The sequence below is a fragment of the Carlito syrichta genome, unplaced genomic scaffold (genome assembly GCF_000164805.1).
Source record: "Carlito syrichta isolate Samal-C Ts95f unplaced genomic scaffold, Tarsius_syrichta-2.0.1 Scaffold92604, whole genome shotgun sequence".
In the NCBI taxonomy this organism is placed as follows: Eukaryota; Metazoa; Chordata; class Mammalia; order Primates; family Tarsiidae; genus Carlito; species Carlito syrichta.
In genome coordinates, this window is record NW_007036700.1 from 442,812 (window position 1) to 462,445 (window position 19,634).

Below are 19,634 nucleotides of genomic sequence, written 5' to 3' on the forward strand. Positions count from 1 at the left end.
ATGCATAGCCCCCAAATTGCTTAAAGACACTTGTAACTTTAACCAGGTAGAATTAACACTATCTAAACATGAGTTCATGTCAAAGATCACATGAAAGATTTCCTTTTCTTTGGCCATAAAGAGGGAAAAGAAGCCTGAGAGGAAACTAACCAGCCGAGACCAGAGACTAAGACAAAGAAAAGTAAACTGTAAGCAACGAAACCAAAGAAAACAGGGCTCACTCTCTGAACAGCCCGCTCCTCTTGATTCTTAGGAGTGTACTAGCTTATTCTGCTCTGTTTTTCTTGCTTGCAATAAAACTGTCTTAGGCTGGGTGTGGTGGCTCACGCCTGTAATCCCAATACTCAAGCACGAGCGTATGGACAGTCCTCCCCTTGCCACCCTTCATTTTTAGAACCCATTCCTCCCCCTTGCAATTGCTTTTCTTAATCCCATGTTTTATTGTCCCTTTTTTCAAACTTCGCCATCTTCTGGTTTCAAATACCCAACAGCTTCTGAGGCCTGCTCTTGGCACCTTTTTATTATATTTTATTTTATTTAAGATGTGGGGTACAATTCAGAATTAGGTAGATAAGTGGTTCTCACACAGTTAAAGTTTGGATCTCCCTTTGGTCCCCCCTTTATTGACACCTTCTAACTCTACCTTTCCTTTGTGCTTCCTTCTGTCCCAGGCCTAAGAGTGGATTTAGGTGCCTGAGACTGTGGAGACTATGGTCTGTGCCCCAGGGTCTGGTGGGGGTCATCACTGACACCACTGTCCTGAAGATCAAGCAATCTGATCCCAGGTCCAGAGGCCCCTGTGAGTTATCCCAGAGGTATATTAGGAATACAGTGGAAAAGAAGAGGTAGCATGTTATGGGTGGTGAATGGGAAGGAGTAACTCTTCAACAGGGGTTCTTTGAGCAAGAGGTTTCTTTCAATAGAGGTTCTTTATATTTTAGAGCCACTGAACTAGATGAAACCATTGACAAATGTAATGATACATAACATCGGTTGTGTGGGTTACTATGTTCCAGGTTCTATTCGAATTGCTTCTTATGTATTTACTTATTTATATTTGGAGGGCAGTGCCAGGTATTTTCCCATGTTACAGAGGGGGAAGCAGACACAAGGAAAGGTGAAGGTCAAACAGCCTCAAAGTGCAGAGCTTGAGTTTGAATCCAGGCATTGCTGTTCCAGCAGCTGCAGTCTTATCCAGCATGTAGATTATATCATCTGCAGCCATTATACTTCTTCTAAAGTCTTCAAAGTCTTGATTTTCTTGTCCTTATAGTAATGACCAGAATTTCCAATATGATATTAAACATTTGCTACAACAAATGACATTCTAGTTTTTGTGCAATCTCGAAGGTAATGGATCTAATTTCTCTATAAACATATTTGCAGCCAGATGCAGTGGCTCACGCCTATAATCCCAGCACTTTGGGAGGTGGAGGCGAGAGGATTGCCTGAGCTCAGGGGTTCAAGAACAACCTGGGCAGCTTAGCAAGACCTCGTCTCTACAATAAATCAAAAAATTAGCCAGACGTGGTGGCATGAGCCTGTAGTTTCTGCTAGTTGGAAGGATGAGGTGGAAGGATCGCCTGAGCCCAACAGGTCGAGGCTACGGTGGCTGTGAGTGTGCCACTTGCACTCCAGCCTGGGCAGCAGAGTGAGACTTTGACTCAAAAGCAAACAAACAAACATATTTGCTATAGATTTTTGGTTTATTATCCTTACGATGTGGTTGAATTAACAAATTCTGTTTATGTATTGCATTGAATTCAGTTGAAATTAATACAAATTTTCCTTTTTAAGAATTTCTTTTAATCACATTATAGATTTTCTGACAGTGAATTATCATTGCAATCCTATAATGAATATTACTTGATAAAAATAAATTGTTTTTGTAATGCACGATTGGATGTGGTGATATGGGTAAAATTAGTCCACAGTTTCATTCTCTGTTTTTATTTTGCTTTGTTTTGTTTTTGAATTGGAGTCTCACTCTGTCACCCAGGATGGAGTTCAGTGGCATGCTCATGCCATCACAGCCTCAACCTGCTGGGCTCAGGTGATCCTTCCACCTCAGTCTTTCAAGTAGTTGGACACAGGTGTGTACCACCACATCTGGCTAATTTTTTGATTTATTGTAGAGATGAGATCTCACCATGTTGCTCAGGTTAGTCTCGAATCCCTAATCTCAGGTAATCCTCTTGCCTCTGCCTCCCAAAGTACTGGGATTACAGGCGTGAGCCACCATGCCCGGCCCCATAATTTCCTTCTCTTGTACTGCTCTTAGCTGGCTCTGGAAATAAAGATGCACCTGCCCTGTAAAATGATGTGGAAACTTTATTCCTTTCTTCTAAAACCACACAAATGAGAGCAGCATGATCTGTTCCTTGACATACAGGAGGACTCACCCAACTGCAATATTATCAGGATAGGAAAGCTATTCTTTGCTTCTTGTTTCAATTTCTTTTCTTGCTTTTTTTTTTTTTTTTTAGTTGGAGTCTCACTCCTTTGCTCAGGCTGGAGTGCAGTGACACACTCACTACCATCCTAGCACTGACCTGCTGGGCTCCAGCTCATTTTTCATTTATTGAAGAGATGAAGTCTCGCCAAGTTGCCCAGGCTGGTATCGAGTCCGTGGGCTCAGGCAATCCACTCGCCTCAGCCTCCCAAAGTGCTTGGATTACAGGCTGAGCCACTGAGACCGGCCTCAATTCCTTTGATATTCCTTACTCTGTTTTAGTTTTTTGTTTCTTCTTCTTGTTTTGACTTTTATATCTTTCTAGAAATATATACATATTATCTAGATTTTCAAATTTATAGGCATAAAGTTGGTTGTGCATTTTTTCCTTTTATTTTATTATTATCATTGTTTTTGAGACAGTGTCTCAATCTGTTGCCTAGACTGGAATGCAGTGGCATGATCACAGCTCACTGTAGCCTCGATCTCCTGCACTCAAACAACCCTCCTGCCTCAACTTCCTGAGCAGCTACAGTACAGGCATGGGCCACCATACCCAGCTAATTTTTTTATTTTTTGTAAAGATAAGGTCTCATTATGTTGCCCAAGCTGGCCTTGAACTCCTGGCCTCAAGCAATCCTCCTGCCTTGGTCTCTCAAAATGTTGGGATTATAGGCGGAGCTACTGGCCCTGGCCTAAGTTTTTTTATTTTCAAATGTTTGTATATAAAGTCATTCCCCCTTTTCATCCTGTATCTCCTATAATTCCCCCAGCAGTCTTGTCAGAGGTCTGTCAACTTCATTAAACTTTTATTGACTCAAAATTCGATTTAATCTTTCCTACTTTTTGTTTTCTAATTTATTGAATTCTGTCCTTGTCTTTATTATTTATTTCTTTGTTTTTGCTGTTTTCTACTTTTCCATCTTAATGGAGATAATTAGCTTGTTTTCAGTCTTCTTTTGCCTAATAAGTTTGTTTAAAAAGTCTGTCATTGTTTGCACTATTTTGAACTCAATAACTTCATCTTTCTTTAAAGCTTAGAATTTTCTCTCCTTCTACTATTTTCATGACTTTCTAGATGAGATTAGGTACATTCAGGATGGTAGATGTCTAATTATCAAGATGTCAGACATCTGTTTCTATTCTTCATTGATCTTAGCTTTTTCTTTACATTTCCTATTGTTTAATCTTTCATGCTGTTTTTGGAAGACTTTTTGTTTTTAAATTATTCTTCAGTTGTGAAAGTCCCACTTGTTATCTCATCTATTATGTTCCCTTTTTTATTTTCTGTATTAGAGTCTCACTCTGTCACCCAGGCTGGAGTTTAGTGGTCTGCCAATGGTTCACTTCAGCCTTTACCTCCTGGGCTCAGGCAATCCTTCCACCTTAACCTCCCAAGTAGCTGAAACTACAGGCACACACCACCATGACTGGTTAATTTTTTCATTTTTTTTGGTAGAGACAAGGCCTCATTATGTTGTCTAGGCTGGTCTTGAACTCTTGGGCTCAAGCAATCCTCCCGCCTTAGCCTCCCAATGTGCTGGGATTATAGGCATGAGCCACTGTACCCAGCGATGTTCTTTATTCCAATCATTACTACAACTCAATATTTATGCTAGCTTCATTGATTTCTTGCTTTTACTTCAAATTACCAATATCCTCCTTTATGTCTCTTTTTAAACCCTTTTTACTGTGAACTAGAGGACTTTTGTAAGAAACACACCAACCAATATAATGTACAGCCAATGATTATCAGAGCAAACACCCATGTAACGAGTACGTCAGTCAAGAAATAGACATTGCCGGCATCCCTGAGACCTTCTTTAGACCAGTAGGTAGTTTGCAAGAATCTATAATGTATACACGAAGGAGAGCTTAGACCAAATATGTCCTCTATCTTGACTTAAAGATAACATAATATGAAATGCAAATCCCATAATAATTTGGGATTATTAAAAAAGACTTGTGTTTGAAAAAGAGTGCCACATGTATGGCTTTGGTCTTCTAACAATGGGGACATATTTCCCTCTGTATCAAATATTAGCACAGGAATTCTAGGTAGGTGGATGAGTGAGGATTTAGGGGATAAGTCTCTTCTACCTGATGCATTCAAAAGGCCAAGCTACACCTGGTTAGGGAGTGTTTATAATGGTATGTAAAGAAAATATTTAATATTTATTAGATTACATTCATCATTTTAAGTTCTGATCTTCATTTAAATTCTCAGCAGTAATGGTAAAACATGTTCGTAATAAGTTATACAGTGAATCAGTGCTATGTGAATAATGGTCCCAGACCTCAATGGATGAAGGTACCAGACTTAATTATGCGGCAGCCCAATGAAATACAGTCAATTTAGAAAAGGGCCACATCCAACTGGCCACCTTATACGATAGTTAGGAAATCCCCATTTTCTTCTAGCTTACATGTAAACAACAGTGAACTTCCTTATGAGTTTCTACTGTTGACTAAGACCCTCAAACAAAAGCCATGCCAGAGATGATTTGGTGCATACTCTTAAAAGGAAACAAACAATAGCGTTGGGTTTTGATTTTTTTATGAAGCTAAGGAGAAGGAAACTTGGTTGGAGGCCCCATCAGAGAAACTGTGCACTGAATCAAAGAGCAGAACCAGCATCTGAACAATCACTGGACAGCAACATCTGCTTGGGAAGCTGGAGGTCTGTCCCAGAACCAACATCCATGACTAAAGAAATGCAGAAAAATACTTCTTTTAAGGCACATTTTCTTTCTGGTTAGGTCAGGAACCCTGTGGGGGTAAAAGGAAAAGTTACCCCAGGTTGCTGGCCCACTTTCTCTTAGTCCCAGGGGAGAAATATTAGGGCGACAGACTGACTCTCATTCTGATAAAGAACAGGGTTTATCTCAGCTTCCTCCAATACTAGAACCAAGTAATGCTCTTTCCAAGCCCCACTCATCCAAGGGTTTAGGTGGAAAGAAACATTCAAGCCTCTCTTTCCAAGAGGTGCCTCAGCATCATAACACAAAGAAGGCACTTATATCCTTCCATACTCCACCCCCCCACCCAAGGAAATGGAAGCAGGAATGTTACCCGTTTATTGTGATCCTCGTTGAACTGAAATGAAAGGAGGAAAGGGAATGTTTTCAGTTATTGAAACCAACTGAGAAAATCAGAGACACTTTTTTTTCTTTTTCTTGAGTCAGTTTCTCACTCTGTCACTCAGGCTGAAGTGCAGTGGCACGATCACCGGCTCAGGTAATCCTTCTGCCTCAGGCCTCTCAAGTAGTTGGGACTATTTCTGGCTAAGCTTTTTGTTTTTGTTTTTAATTTTTAACTTTTTGTAGAGATGAAATCTCACTATGTTGCTTAGGCTGGTCTTGAACTCCTGGGTTCAGGCAATCCTCTTGCCTTGGCCTCCCAAAGTGTTGGGATTAGAGACATGATTCATCACACCTGGCCCAGAAAAATTTCTCCATCCCATCTTCCATTGCCCATGTCTTAATGGATGTCCTGAACAAGCCTGAGCAACTGGACCTCAAGCACTTGGTTGCATTAAGATCCCATACTGGGATCCTCTCTCCCTACAGGCTGTCTTGGTTCAATGACTTATTCTAGTGACCTCCAGACTATCTGGCATTGCTTTTCTGTTTCAGCGCCTTATCATGGAAAATGGGTGAGTAAGCCAGAGGAAGGCAAGTCTTGGTTGCCTTGTAGGCATCCTTACCCTTTTTGCTCCTCCTGTACATGAAGATGCCCACTCCAAAGATGATGAAACCCAGCACGAAGCCCCCAACTCCAGTCAGTGTCTTGCTCCGGGCAGAATCAGATTGCGCTTCTGGGAAGAACAGACCCAAGATCAGTGTCACCTCCACTAGCTGTACCGATGCTCAGGTCCTGTCTGAGCTTGGTATCTGATGTAGAATATTGGCAGGAGGAAAGTGAGGGGGATATTCCTAGACAAGGAGGAAATTTAAAGAGACTTACCCCTCATTTCTAGATGTTAGTGTGTGACCTTAACAAGGGATCAAATGCATATTTTGGAAGTTGCCTTTTAAAATAACTTAGAATAGGTTAAAAGTCTGAAAGAAGAGAGGTTTCCATGTGTGAGGGCAATTCTGGAAGGTGTCTGATTCCCTAGATTCTCTGACAAGTAGGGAGAACCATGTATCCTCAGGATTCCCCAGGAGAGGGCTAGGCAAGTCTCCACTGTCATCAGCTTAAAACTACACTCAGGGGCTTATAGAGAAGAAGGATAAGGGTGGACATGGCCTCAGGGTACAGACACATAAGATGAGTGTGGACCCTAGAGCCAGAGAGTCCTCTCCCGCCTCAGAGTTGGGGTGTAGAAGGTCAGCAGGGAGTAACTCACTCCACTCCACAGTGAGAGGACTGTCCAGGCTGGGGTGCTCCACTTGGCAGGTGTAGATGTCTCCCTGCTGGGGGGTCATTTCCAGCATCACCAGGATCTGGAAGGTCCAGTCTCCATTGCGGATCAGGCTGGTGGACACAACTCCAGCTGTTTCCTCCTGTCCATTGAGGAACCATCGGACTTCAATGCTGCCTGGATAGAAATCTGTCACGTGGCAGACAAGCAGGTTGTGGTGCTGCAGGGGCTTCTTCTTGGTGGGGGAGATGTTCACTCTAGGCTGGACTAGGAGTGGGGAAGAAAAATTTGGATAGCATTTGATATCATTATTTTTTGGACATGTTCATTGTGGAATTGATTTTTCAATGTTTAAAATAAAAATGTTGTGATTAGGCTAGTGCATAAAGGTGGCACTGAAAAGATAGAAACGGACCCTCAAATAAAACATGCATGCTCTTGAAGTAAATAACAAGTACTGACAAGAATAGAAATGAGACAAAAGCAGCACTCTGTAACCTGTTTAGGAGAAATTTTAATTATAAGTAAATGATTAGCCTTTGGACAAAGAATATTTAATCAGCTGTGAAACTACCTATCTATCTATCCAATGTTCTATATTGATGCAAAGGATGTAAAAATAACTCAAACAATTTCTTAAAATTTAGATCTACAGACAATGCATTCTCTAGGTCTATTAATCCAATAACTTTATTTCATAAAAACACAAAGAAAATGAAGCAAGCTTGACATGACTTATCAGCAAGTAAAATATGTATTTTCTGACCTGACCTACAAAAATTCAAAAACTTCTTATCTACACTAATATCACAAAACCAAATATTCTGAGCCCCTACATTCTTAACTAGTCCAAGTCCTGTTGTTTTCCAAGTTCCTCCTCTGTGATGTGTCTTTTGGGTCCTTTGAGGGTCACACAGATAATCAGATGCTGCCTGTCCCTCTATCTCTCTATTTGTAGTTCTCTCCCCTTGTTCTGCTGTCGTGGGTCAATTTCCACCTTGTTGTCTGCAGTCTCCTCCTCCTCCTCCTCCTCCTTCTTCTTCATTGGGGTCTCACTCTGTCTCCCAGGGTGGAGTACAGTGGAACAATCACAGCACACCACAGCCTCAAACTTCTGGGCTCAGGCAATCCTCCCTCCTCTGCCTCCCGAGTAGCCGGTATTACAGGCACGCACTACCACTCCTGGCTAATTTTTAAATTTATTGTAGAGATGAGGTCTTGCTTTGTTTCCTAAGCTTGTCTCATATTCCTGGGCTCAAGCAATCCTCCTGCCTTGGCCTTTCAAAGTGTTGGGATTACAGGCATGAGCCACTGCATCGGATGGGTTCAGCTTTTCTTCTGAACTTCTGCACCCACACTGTTTTCCTCAGAAGGCAGAAAAAAGTCTATTGCCTCTAGAGAACAGCTCATTCAGAGGAATGTCCCAAATCAGAGCTTCTAGGTCTTAATTTCTTTCCTTTCTACTTTCTATTTTTCAGAGAATACAAGTACCCTTATGGGGCAGGGCCAGGTAAAAGTACAGTCTTGAACTAATCCACAGCTCTTTGTGATATTTTTGCCTTGTTTCCAGACTTATCCAATTTGCCAGTCTTCCTCCCGCAATGTGGTTTTGTTTCAGAGGCACCTTGTCTCTCACTCTACTTCAATCACCTCTATAAACCCAAAGTCCAACAGACTAATCAACCCATGTCTGAATCCCAATTGCGGTTTACATTTAATTTCTTCCCCCATTGCACTGCTGGGAAGCATGAAAATCAAGGGGTATACTTGGATGTCTATTTTAAGAGGTACTCTGCTCAGTACTCCTTGACAGGAGCCAGTCAGCCTGGAGTACATAAGAGATTCTCCAGGGGGCGCTGGAGCTAAGGCCCGATACTCACTGGTCTCCTTTACCACCCAGTTCAAATACATTTCACAAAGGCAAGGATTCCTGTTTCTCTAGTTGCCTTGTCTCCTGCCCACAAAAACATCTCTTCACTTACTTCTAGATTTAGTTGGGTATCCACATTGGAATTGTCACAAATCTGTCCTGCCTTGCTCCTCTCACCTGCCCCTGTGTTTTTCCCGATTCTAATACATACCCTCTTTACTATTTCTCTGGACAATAATAACTGTTTCTTACCTGATCTAACTCCAGCCTCTCCTCTCCCTAACCCACTTCACTCTTCTGAAGACACACCTCCAAAACTGTTGTTTCCATGTTTTCAAAAACCTTTGGCGTCCGGACACCTACCTGACCATTTGGGAATCACTAGGGAGCTAATGAAAAACAGATTTCCAGTCCTCAATACCCCTGAAATCTGAATCTGAGGGCCGTGAATCTGGGAAATCTGCTTTACTGAAGACACCTGGGAGAGTCTTCTGAACAGTAATTGGGGGGCCACTGGCTAGAAGATAAGCCCAAACCCCTTAGGCTGGCATCCAAGGCTCTCCGCATCTGGCAGCTGATTAATGTGAAAGAAAATGATGCCACGCACTGATCTGTGTCAATTCAAAGTCTTAGTAATTGTTTTTGCCAATTTTATTACTCTTCTTTGGACACTTTTCTCAACTAGTTACCTCAGCAACTTCCTAAACCCATGTCACTCTCTTCATCCCTACCCAATTCTGTCCACTGTCTCACTCTCAGTTGACGTTGCCTTCCCGGGAAGAGAGGGAACAAAGATCTGACCTCCCCAGCCTCTCTCTTTCCCTTCTTTATTCTTTCCTCTTTCTCTAGGTCAAAGGTCCTTGTTTTGTCCACCCCACTCCCCATGCTCTTCCTTTAGGTTTTCCCAGGTTGGGCATCAAGCTCCCCACCCTCCAAGCCATGACGCTCTTGACTGCACACATCTCACCTCTCCTCTCCACTCTGCACTCAGACTTCCCGAAGGAAAAGTACAGTTCAGCTCGGACACCGCCCCGCCCGCCACGGGGAATCCAAGACAAATCAAAAGGGTCTCAGCAGAGGCGCAGACGCTCCACACTCGTCGCTCCCCAATCCCCGGCGTCCAGGAGGCTTCCCGGCCGGTCCCCCTCACATCCGCCTTGGCTTTTGTCCCCTTCACAGGCTTTGCTCTCAGCCAACTTCGCAAAGGGCCGGCTCCCAGGATCAGGGATTGGCCCTCGTCCCCCCGGACCCCTCGCCCCGGATGAGTCATCCAGCCAGGACCCCGGCCGGCCGTGAACCCTTCCCTCCACCCGCCCAGCAGGCGGCCCACTGCGACCCCTCAGGCCCCTCACGCCCGACCGCCTCCCCCACAAGTTTCTTCCCTGCTTGCCCTGCCGGGCCAGGAGGGTTCGTGCCCACCGCCACAGGACCCCCTGCGAGTTGTCCCGGCGCCTCCTTCCCCGCTTCCCCGTCCACAGCCGGGCCGGAGTCAGTCCCCGGGTCTGACCACACCACCGTCGCTCTCGCCACGCCCCGCCCAGCCCGGGTGCCGCGCTTGCTCCCGGACACGCCCCGGGCTGGCCCCGCTCCCCCATCGGCCCCCAGTTCCTTCCCGCGCCTCGCGACGGCCCCTTGGGTCGCGGCTGTCCCCGCTCCCTGGACCTGGCTGCAGCCCTCACCTCGGCGCTGCAGGGTGAAGGACTCGTCCAGCTCGTAGTTGTGTCTGCACATCGTGTCCGCCGCGGCCTGCTTCGTCTCCAGGACGTCCTTCTGCGCGTTCCAGGACTCGGCTGTGGGCCGCCCCAGCTCGGTCACCGCCCGGTACTCCCCCACGTCGCTGTCGAAGCGCACGAACTCCTCCCGGTTGTAGACGTATCTCTCCACGTAGCGCTGCGTCCCGTTAAACGCGTAGCACTCCATCCGACACTGGAACAGGTAATTCTCTGCGGGGAGCGGGGGCGGCGTTGAGACGGGGCGTCCTTGCCCTCCCCATCTCCGGCTGTCTCCCTCCCAACGTCAACGATTCGTTCTCCTCAAATCCCCTCAGGGTTGGATTTTCACACTGTTTTCCTGATACCGGGTTATGCCGTCCTCGGCGGGCCACGGAACCTTGCTAGGCCTCCGTTTTCTCACCCATAAAGGCCAGGGTTTCCTGAAATGGGCGACTGGCTGCTCAGGGGTGACTCAGGGATCCCAGAGAGATGAGATGTGAGGAGGAGGCCGTCACGTCTCCCACCTGGAGGAGGAGGGCAGCCTTTCACGTGGCCTTTTGGTGGAACAGAATCCACCAGGCCAGGAGAGAAGCAGCAGGGGCAGGAGGGGGAATGGAGGGCGGAGCTGTCCTTTCTCCCTCAACTCCCTGCCTGACTTTTCCATCCTGGTGACAATCCTGGCTCAAATGTCACCTCCTCCATGAAGCCTTCCCTTATTTCTTTCTCTTTTCCACAGCTAAGTGCTCTGTCTTTTCTGCCAGTATCTTGACTATACCCCAGTGTGCTCTTGTTGTGTTGAGTGCTGGAAATGTAGAAATAGATTTGTTAAAACTTTCTTAAAGCTTGGTATAAGAAAGACTCTCTAGCCTAAAAGTTCATGGATTTTTTTTCACTTTTCAAACATGGCTGTAGAAAGGCTTGATGAAAAGGTGTGGAATGTCCCTTAATTGATGAAAATCACCACCACAACCAGGGTGGACTCCTGTGTTAAGAGGCCTTGATGATGCAATTTTTGTGGAACAGTACAAGGCAGCCTTTCCCACATGCTGTTCTTTCTCAGGACTGCCTGCCACTGCCATGTCTGGCGGGTGTATATCTACACACAAGCAGCAGTGGACTTGTGCATTTTTGTTGCTTCTGTCTGAGTCTCCTCAGGCCTGCTCTGTTCTTGATCACAGTGAGCATATTAAGGTGGTGTGATTGTTTGCACATTTGTTTCGTGCTCAGGTAAATTAATGAATTCACCTCTCAAGGTAAATACCTACTATCTTCTTGTTATATCCAGCATCTAAAACAGTGAATGAGTTAACCAACAAGTAGAATGATGGATATACCTGGAACGTAAGAAGAAACTCTAAAAAGTCCATGAAGTATGTTTTATTGACTCTTTGCTGACTCTTCCACTCTCTTTGGTTCTAGGGATTTTACTTGGGAGATGGGAATGACAGAAGAGTAAGCACACAGAGTATCACTTGCAGAATGAGCTTCTGGTGTGACAAGAGGACTGGGAGTGTGGCCCTGAAGCCCGGGTAGGGGGTGTGTTGACAGGGGAACTCAGTTGGAAAGGCCTATTTTAAAACTCAGAGTCCAAAGGGTGTTGCCTCCATGAGTCTGGTTTCTCTAGGCCCATGTGCTGCATCACCTGATGCCCTTTAGGAGTCCTCTCAATCAAGCTCTGCTTCCCCCAGCCCCTTTAAGTCAAAGCCTGGTTCCTCAAGCCTTTTCTCTTTTTCCCTGTTGAGGTTGGGGATCAGGGTGGAGCTGGAGACGCATGAAGGGAATTGTGGAGTTGCCCTGACCACTCTACGTATACTCCCCTTTAGCACCAGTGCTTCTTCTAGCAGGTTTTAAAAAAAATTATTTGTATTATGTTTTTATTTTTAATTAAGGGGTTCATCCTGTCACCCAGATTGCAGTGCAGTGGCATGATCAAGGCTCACCATAACCTCAAACTTCTAAGCACAAGTGATCCTCCCATCTCAGCCTCCTGAGAAGCTAGGATTATAGGTGTATTCCACCACTTCTGGGTAATTTTTCTTTTCTTTTCTTTTCTTTTTTTTGAGTTGGAGTCTCACTCCATCACTCAGGCTGAAGTGCAGTGGTATGTTCCCAGCCACCCCAGCACTGACCTGCTGGGCTCTGATGCTCCTTCACCTCAGCCTTCCAAGTAGCCAGAACTACAGGTGTGCTACCACACCAAGTTAATTTTTTATTTATTGTAGAGACAAGGTCTTGCCAAGTTGCCCAAGCTGGTCTCAAACCTGCAAGCTCAGGCAATCTACTCGCCTTGGCCTCCCAAAGTGCTGGGATTACAGACTGAGCCACCGAAGCCAGCCAATTTTTTAATTTTGGTAAAGATGTGGTCTCATTATATTGTCCGGGTTGGTCTTGAACTCCTGGGCTCAAGCAATCCTCCCATTGTGGCTTTCTAAAGTTCTGGAATTACAGGCGTAAACCACTGTAATTCAGTGGTTTTGATTGAACATTCATTCTAGGCAGGATGCTCTGGTAACTGGCCCTCAGTCCTTGTCTCATGCCCACACATCCTCATCGCATTCCCCCTGCCAATCCCAATCTACCCTTTGCCTCTCCACCTGGTTCACTGCCCACACTGCTGCTCTCTGTTCACTCTGCACCTGGGTTTCCTTGATGGTTTCCTCCTATGAGAGGCTAGTGCTGCCTCCCCTCGACTGCTGATGGATGCTGATTTGGTATCATCAAACAGTGCTCCAGCTTCCTATCTTTCCAGCCTCACCCCTCTCCAGTTCCCACAGCTGAGCTGTCCTGCTAGTTGGTTCTCAGCACATCTCTATGACCACAAGTGCAAGTTCTCCTCCCTTCTCAAACAGTAAATCTGAGGTGATAGGTGAGGGCCTTGGGGTTTGAGGGGCCATACTCAGGAGATTCAAATGCTGTTACCCCTGGAAAATGAGGAAGTAAAATGAGGACAGTAAATCCTAGTTGTGTCCTGGTGGTCTAAAAGAAGAAGGGTCTCTGCGGGAAAAGTGGAAGTCAGTGGAAAACTAACATATTTTACAGCCCTTTCTCTCGTGGTGTTGGTGTAGATTTGGACTAGAAAGTTAAGAAGCCTTCTGAGAGAGAAACGAGGTTGTAGAAGCCATAGTATTACACCAGCCACAGGGAGGCAGCAGGAGGAAGAAGTCTTTCCCTTAGTTACTTCTCCTTGGCTGTCTGATAACCTATATTAGGTTCCTTTCACATACCTACACACCCTCATCTCATTCCCTCTGCAAATGTCAACCCACCCCAATACTCTAACCAAGTTCCCAGAAGGTTGGGGGAAATACCCTCAACGAGAATGCTATCAGGTAGATCTTGTCTCATCTCCTTCCTCTCGTCTTGCCATAAGTATTAAAGGTCATGGACTCCTGCTCTGCCCTGGAGAATGGGAGGCCCTTTTCCTGACCACCGAATTGGCTGAGTGATCCTCAGAGCCTGGACACCCCAGTTGAGGGCTCTCTGCCTGAATCCCCTCAAGGTTGTGACGCAGATGTGAGGATGTCCAGGAGGCTGAACTTGTTAACCCCTCTCTCTGGAAACCTTGTTGCTCTAAAGTTATCCCTGCCTTATTGGCCCTATGTCCCCAAGATAAGGATCCTGACCTCTTGGCACCTCTCCCTGCTTACAGTGCCATCTCCCGGAGATAGAGAATAGGCTTGCTGGGTAACAATGTATCTTATAGGCAGGGGTGAGTCTGATTTTCTAGCTGGAGATGAGGAACACTGGGCTATGGCAGGAATCCCCAGAGCCAGTTTCAAAGTCTGGTCCTGTAGAGAGACAGCCCCTAGGAGTTGTCCCCAAAGCCAGACCTTCCAGGAATAGCCTCTCTGCTCTTACCTGGGGTGGCCCTTCCCTGGACCACGGGGTTGAGCAGTACCATCGGTAACACCATCAGAGCCGCTGTCCAGGGGGTTCCAGCCACCTGTAGGACCGTCATGGAGCTGGAAAAGGATGGCAGAAAGGTGAAATGCAATCAGGAGAAGAACTCACTAAATGGAGCTACTGTCTGAAATAATAGGACCATGAACCAAAGTAGTCTCTCATAACCCTGGGATTGGACAGACTCTGAGAAAAGAACCAATGGGCACTGAGCTTTATACGAGTCATAAGTCACTGGGCAGACAGTGTGAAAGGTCTGACAATTTAAAGCGTGTGATGCACTAAAGATGATAGGTGGAGGACTGTGATACTTATTTTCACCATTTGGGTAAGTCATGAGGTTTGGGAGATTGTATTTCTTTGCTCTGGGGGCAATCTCAAATAATCTACTGTTCAATCTTATAGGGATTATCACTCCCTAACCCTGCCACACCTCACACATCCACCGGACATTGTGTAAAGGTCTTTCAGTGGCATGATTTGTAGAGATTAGAGTACCCATCCCAGAACTCCAACTGAATCTTAGAGTCTGTTGCCTCTGCTCAAGGGGGAGTTTAGGATTGGCACCCATTCATATTTTTTTTCTCCCAGAGGTCTGTAAATCTCAAGATGGAGGACACAGGATCCTTCCATAGGACTACCATCAGGGTCAGCAGGGCTCGGTCTAGGGACATCACACCTGGGTGCATGGACATGCCAGTTATATACCAAGTATGATGCAACTTTATTATTATTATTGTTATTATTTTTGATTTCTCACTCTGTCACCCAGGCTGCAATGCAGTGGAACACGAAAGCCACCGTAGCCTTGACCTGCTGGGTTCAGGCGATCCTGAACCCATTGTGTGCCACCATGCCTGTCTAATTATTTTTAGTTTTATTTTTATTGTAGAGATGAGGTCTCACCAAGTTGCCCAAGCTGGTCTTGAAACCCTGGGTCACCTCCGCCTCCCGAAGTGTTGGGTTTACAGGCATGAGCCACCAAGCCCAGCATGGATTCAACTTTAAAGAGACTGGTTTTTTGGGGACTTCAATTCTTTGTCTTTACTATGGGGATAATATAACCTGCCTTTACAGCAATGTTCTTAAGCTCATCTGGATCAGTAGATCTGAAATTGCTTTGGAAAAGTAAGGTCTATAGAGAATGTAAATAGACCAGTAAATAAGGAAGGAAATGAAAAAAGTCTTCAAAGACTACCTCCTCCAAAGCATGTGATTCTGCTGTATTTATAGTGACTATTTTCACAAAAATTTCAAAGAACATTAGTCCTTATTTTTAAATGTATAAATGTGATCCTATTGGAACAACTCTAATAAAGAAAATATCAAATTGGCTTTATTTCTTCATGTAGATTTAAAAATGTAAATAAAATCTAACATATAAAATATAAGAGAAAAAAGAATTATACACCATAAGGTTTTTATTAGGATCGAGGTGATGGTATAGAATTGTGGGGGGAAAGCTCAGGTTTCAGTAACTGCCTGGATTTGACTCTTCTTTGTCACTTACCTGCTATAGACAATTAGACAAATACTTATGTCCTTAATATCTGAGATAATTTATTATTAGAGTGGACATTAATAATACCTCATTCTCAGGTTTGATGTGAAGATTTAAATGGGATCATACTTGTGAAGCTCTAAATATAGAACCTCTCATGTACTAATCTGTTAATACTTATTATTTATGCAAGGTGTGGCTATCACAAAACAAGAAAAATATTGATATAATTATGTATTTCATTATTACATTAAATATTGAAAGTTTGTGGTCTTATCTATGAACACCAAAGCAATGTTTCAAAATAAAAATCTTTTAAAAGACTAGAAAACTGATTTCTTAAATATGATAATGAGAATATAAAAACAAAAAATGAACATTATCTGTAATAAGAAGGCATTGGAAAAATCTCTCTCAAAAACAAGATCAGAATAAGGCTGTCCATTGTTACTATATGTAGTATTATACTGTTCATATGCTATGAAAGTGAAATAGCATGACTAGTAATTTAAAGAGCCAAATTATTATTTCAGATGGCTTACATGCCATGAAAGCTCAAGCAATACGAAATCTGGATAATAAGAATTATGTAGAAATTTCACTAACAAAGGTAGCCAAGAATAGAAAAATACTTAAAGATCCATTTCATCAAGTTAACTAAAACATCTAAATGAAAACTAAAACTTCTACATCAAAGATTAAATAGGGCAACCCCTTTGGGTCCCCTCCCACTGTGGGAGCTTTTCTGTCCTCTCAATAAATTTTGCTTTCTAAAAAAAAAAAAATTACATAAAAAATAGGTATCTCGGGTTGGTGAGCCTGAATGATTAATTACATATTTTTATTTGATAGAGTATTTATTTCTAAACATCAACAGAACATTTTTGTAAACTTGATGAAATAAAGCATCATTTAGAAAAAAAAATAGTGGCTAAAAACTTCAAAGATCATCTGAATTTTTGGGAGTGGGTGTATGGAATGAAGGAACATCATATAAGACATCTGTCAGCAGAAGAAAGTATGACTTATCTTTTCAAGTTTTTCTCTAACTCTAAAAATGAACTGTGAATTGGAGTTCCTTTGACCATTCTGGTCCCTGAAAATTCTTGCATCTCATCTCCAGACCCTTCCAGGATTCTTTTTACCCAGCAACAGAGAATGTCAGCTCTATTATGTCTCTGATTGGTTGAGCCCAGCTATGCTGACTCCTTTCCATCCCTTTTGGCTATTTTCAAGTGTTAGAAGCCCATAGTTTCAGAGCTCTTGTCTGCCCCAACCCAGCATCAGTTCCTCACCATTGCTTCTGTGCTCACAGTCATCAGTTGTAGACTCCACAACGTGTACCCTGAAGAAAGAATGACCCAGACTAGAGTTGTGATCCTGAGAGTCTTCTCCTTGACTTTCCTGCTGAGTCTCCAAGGAGCTGAGGCCATCAAGGGTGAGTTCTCAGAAGGATTCGAGTGCCTTAGGGTGAGAGGTGGGGACAGGCTCTCATGAATTGTGTTTCTGGAATTAGGAACTCACTGATTCGAATTTGAACTAATGTTTAGATATCGTTTTCCTCTATATCCTTTTTCCTCTTCATTTCCTTGTGTAAAGTTCACCTTTGTTCCCTCTCACTCTAATAATAATAGCAATAGCAATCACAATTTACTAGACACTTACCTTGCAAGTACCTTCATTGAACATACTATCAACTTCATTTTCGAGGTGAAAAAACTGATGCTCAAAAAGATTAATGCTTTTTCCACAATTACATACCAATCAAAAGCCAAGTTTAAGTCCAGACACAATCCTGATGATCATACTCTGCATTGCCCAGACTTTCTGCACACAATGACTTTCTAACTGAGCTCTGCAGAGACTCCACACCCTTCCTGTCTCTTCTGGATCCCTAGCTTCTGCTTTGTGTGACTGCTTTGTTTTGTTTTTTTAATTGGAGTCTCACTCTGTCATCCAGGCTGGAGTGCAGTGGCAAGCTCATGGCCACTAGCCTCAGCCTTCCAAGTAGCTGGAACTACAGGTGCATACCACCACACCTGGCTAATGTTTTGGTTTATTGTAAAGACAGGGTCTTGCCAAGTTGCTCAGATTGGTGCTCAGGCAATCCTCTCTCCTTCCCAAAGTGCTGGGATTACAGGTGTGAGCCACCATGCCTGGCTTTTAAGGGACCCAGAGACATGGGCTCTGTGTGAGAAAGTACTAAGAGTGTACTACCTCTCTCTTGGGATTCTAGAGTTCTTCTTTCTGGGTCTTTGTGGGTGGTTCTCAAACATTTGTTTGTTTGTTTGTTTAAAGACAGCAGACTTGTATGTTTTTGTTAACCTTGGGATTCAGGTCTTGAGAGACCGACCCAGTGTCCATTGGGAAGCCTAGGCTTTGGATAATAGTAAGTACTCAGCCAAGGATTGTAAATCGTGACGAATGCTCTTTCTCCCTCATGTCCTGATATCAGGAAGCATTAAGCCTGTGCATGCATATTATTGTCATTCAAAAATCTAGTGATGTGAAGGATTAGCATCCACAAAATAGAATATGCAACCTGGCCTCCAGACAGTTTTGTTTAAGGTGAGGTGTCCAGGTGTGTGTAGAAGTAAAAAGGAAATGAGGCTGGCCAGAACCAGAATTTCCCATTGCCCTGTTAATGGTCACTCGGTTATTTCCAATGTTGTGTTATAATAAATATCACAATGAACACATCTTCATATAGATATTGATACTTTTAAGATTCTTGATAGACAGAACTGGTGAACTTAGCTCTGTCTTTACTGCTTCTCTCCCCACTGATTCTTCCTCTCTCAACAGACGGACATGTTCTTCTCCTTAAAAACAGAAACATGAACAAACAAATAAAAAACAACTGTCTTGGAAGGCTGAGGCGGAAGGCTCGCTGGAGCCCAGCAGGTTGAGGCTGCAGTGGCCGGGAGTTGCCACTGTGCTCTAGTCTGGGTGACAGAGTGAGACTCCAACTCAAACAAAACAAAGCAAAACAAAACTGTTAGCTGAAAAGCTGGTTTAGGGTTTGTTGGTTATTCGTGAACAAAGACTTAGGCATTACACCAGACTCAGGACAGCAAGGCAGAGTTTTATTGCAAGCAAGGCGAACCGGGAGAAGTGATTCTGGGAAGCAGAGGCAAGAGGATTGCCTGAGCCAGGGGTTCAAGACTGGGCAACTTGGTGAGACCTCGTCTCTACAATAAATCAAAAAATTAGCTGGGTGTGGTGGTGCACATCTGTTGTCCAGCTACTTGGAAGGCTGAGGTGTAAGGATTACTTGAGCCCAGTAGGTAGAGGCTGAGGTGACTGTGGGCGTGCCACTGCATTCCAGCCTGTGCGACAGAGTGAAACTTCTACTCAAAAAAAAAAGAGGAGTGGGCTGTACAGACTGAGGCAGCCTTGTTTGTTTCTTTGGTTTTCACAGTTTATTTTTCTTTGTTTTAGTCTCTGGTCTCAGTTGGTTAGTTACCTCTCGGGCTTGCTTCCCCTCTTTATGGTTAGGTTATAAATCCTTCATGTGACCTTTGACATGAACTAATGTTTAGATATCGTTAATTCTACCTTGTTAAAGTGTCTTGAAACAATTTTGGGACTAAGCATCTTCTGTCATGATTTATTACTCATACATGTAAGGAGCTCTAGTTTACAAGACCAAGCTAATGATTAATATAAAACGTGGTAAGTCTGAAACTAAATATCTTAAAGGAAATGAGTTTACATTTTTAGGATTTTAGAGAATTTGTAAAGAATCCAACAAACTCGCTCCTTTTCTAGGTTTGTCAATACTTCTTTTTTTTTTTTTTTTGAGTTGGAGTCTCACTCTGTCACCCAGACTG

General features: G+C 43.9%; 2 protein-coding genes across 5 annotated transcripts in view; one reads left to right on the top strand and one right to left on the bottom strand.

The window, feature by feature from the left end:
• Positions 1-5,003: 5,003 nt before the first annotated feature.
• Positions 5,004-14,460, bottom strand: LOC103262681 (HLA class II histocompatibility antigen, DP beta 1 chain-like). 4 transcript variants are annotated; one of them, XM_021713315.1, is made up of 6 exons: positions 14,259-14,460; positions 10,368-10,631; positions 6,804-7,085; positions 6,142-6,269; positions 5,525-5,548; positions 5,004-5,221 (listed from the first exon to the last, which is right to left on the bottom strand). In XM_021713315.1, exons 1-6 carry the CDS (start codon positions 14,356-14,358, stop codon positions 5,213-5,215), a joined length of 807 nt encoding a protein of 268 aa, XP_021568990.1. In that variant the 5' UTR covers positions 14,359-14,460; the 3' UTR covers positions 5,004-5,212. The 4 variants fall into 4 exon arrangements, with proteins under 4 accessions (XP_021568990.1, XP_008058509.1, XP_021569000.1 ...); XM_008060318.2 differs by having other exon boundaries at positions 6,159-6,269; positions 14,259-14,445; XM_021713325.1 differs by lacking the exons at positions 5,004-5,221; positions 5,525-5,548 and having other exon boundaries at positions 6,159-6,266; positions 6,800-7,085; positions 14,259-14,428.
• LOC103262695 (HLA class II histocompatibility antigen, DP alpha 1 chain-like) overlaps positions 10,536-19,634 on the top strand; it is a 16,494-nt gene continuing 7,395 nt past the window's right edge. The window contains exons 1-2 of the mRNA XM_008060344.2: positions 10,536-10,623; positions 16,925-17,239. Coding sequence (XP_008058535.1) covers positions 17,158-17,239 — 82 coding nt within the window. The 5' untranslated portion in view covers positions 10,536-10,623; positions 16,925-17,157. The remainder of the gene's footprint in view (positions 10,624-16,924; positions 17,240-19,634) is intronic.

Excerpts from the sequence above, each read along its gene's own strand:
- LOC103262681 (XM_021713315.1), bottom strand. The coding sequence starts at position 14,358 with ATGACGGTCCTACAGGTGGCTGGAACCCCCTGGACAGCGGCTCTGATG. Across the intron at positions 10,632-14,258 it reads CCAGGGAAGGGCCACCCCAG|AGAATTACCTGTTCCAGTGT; the intron begins GTAAGAGCAGAG and ends CGCTCCCCGCAG. Across the intron at positions 5,549-6,141 it reads AGGGTAAGGATGCCTACAAG|TTCAACGAGGATCACAATAA; the intron begins GCAACCAAGACT and ends CTTTCATTTCAG.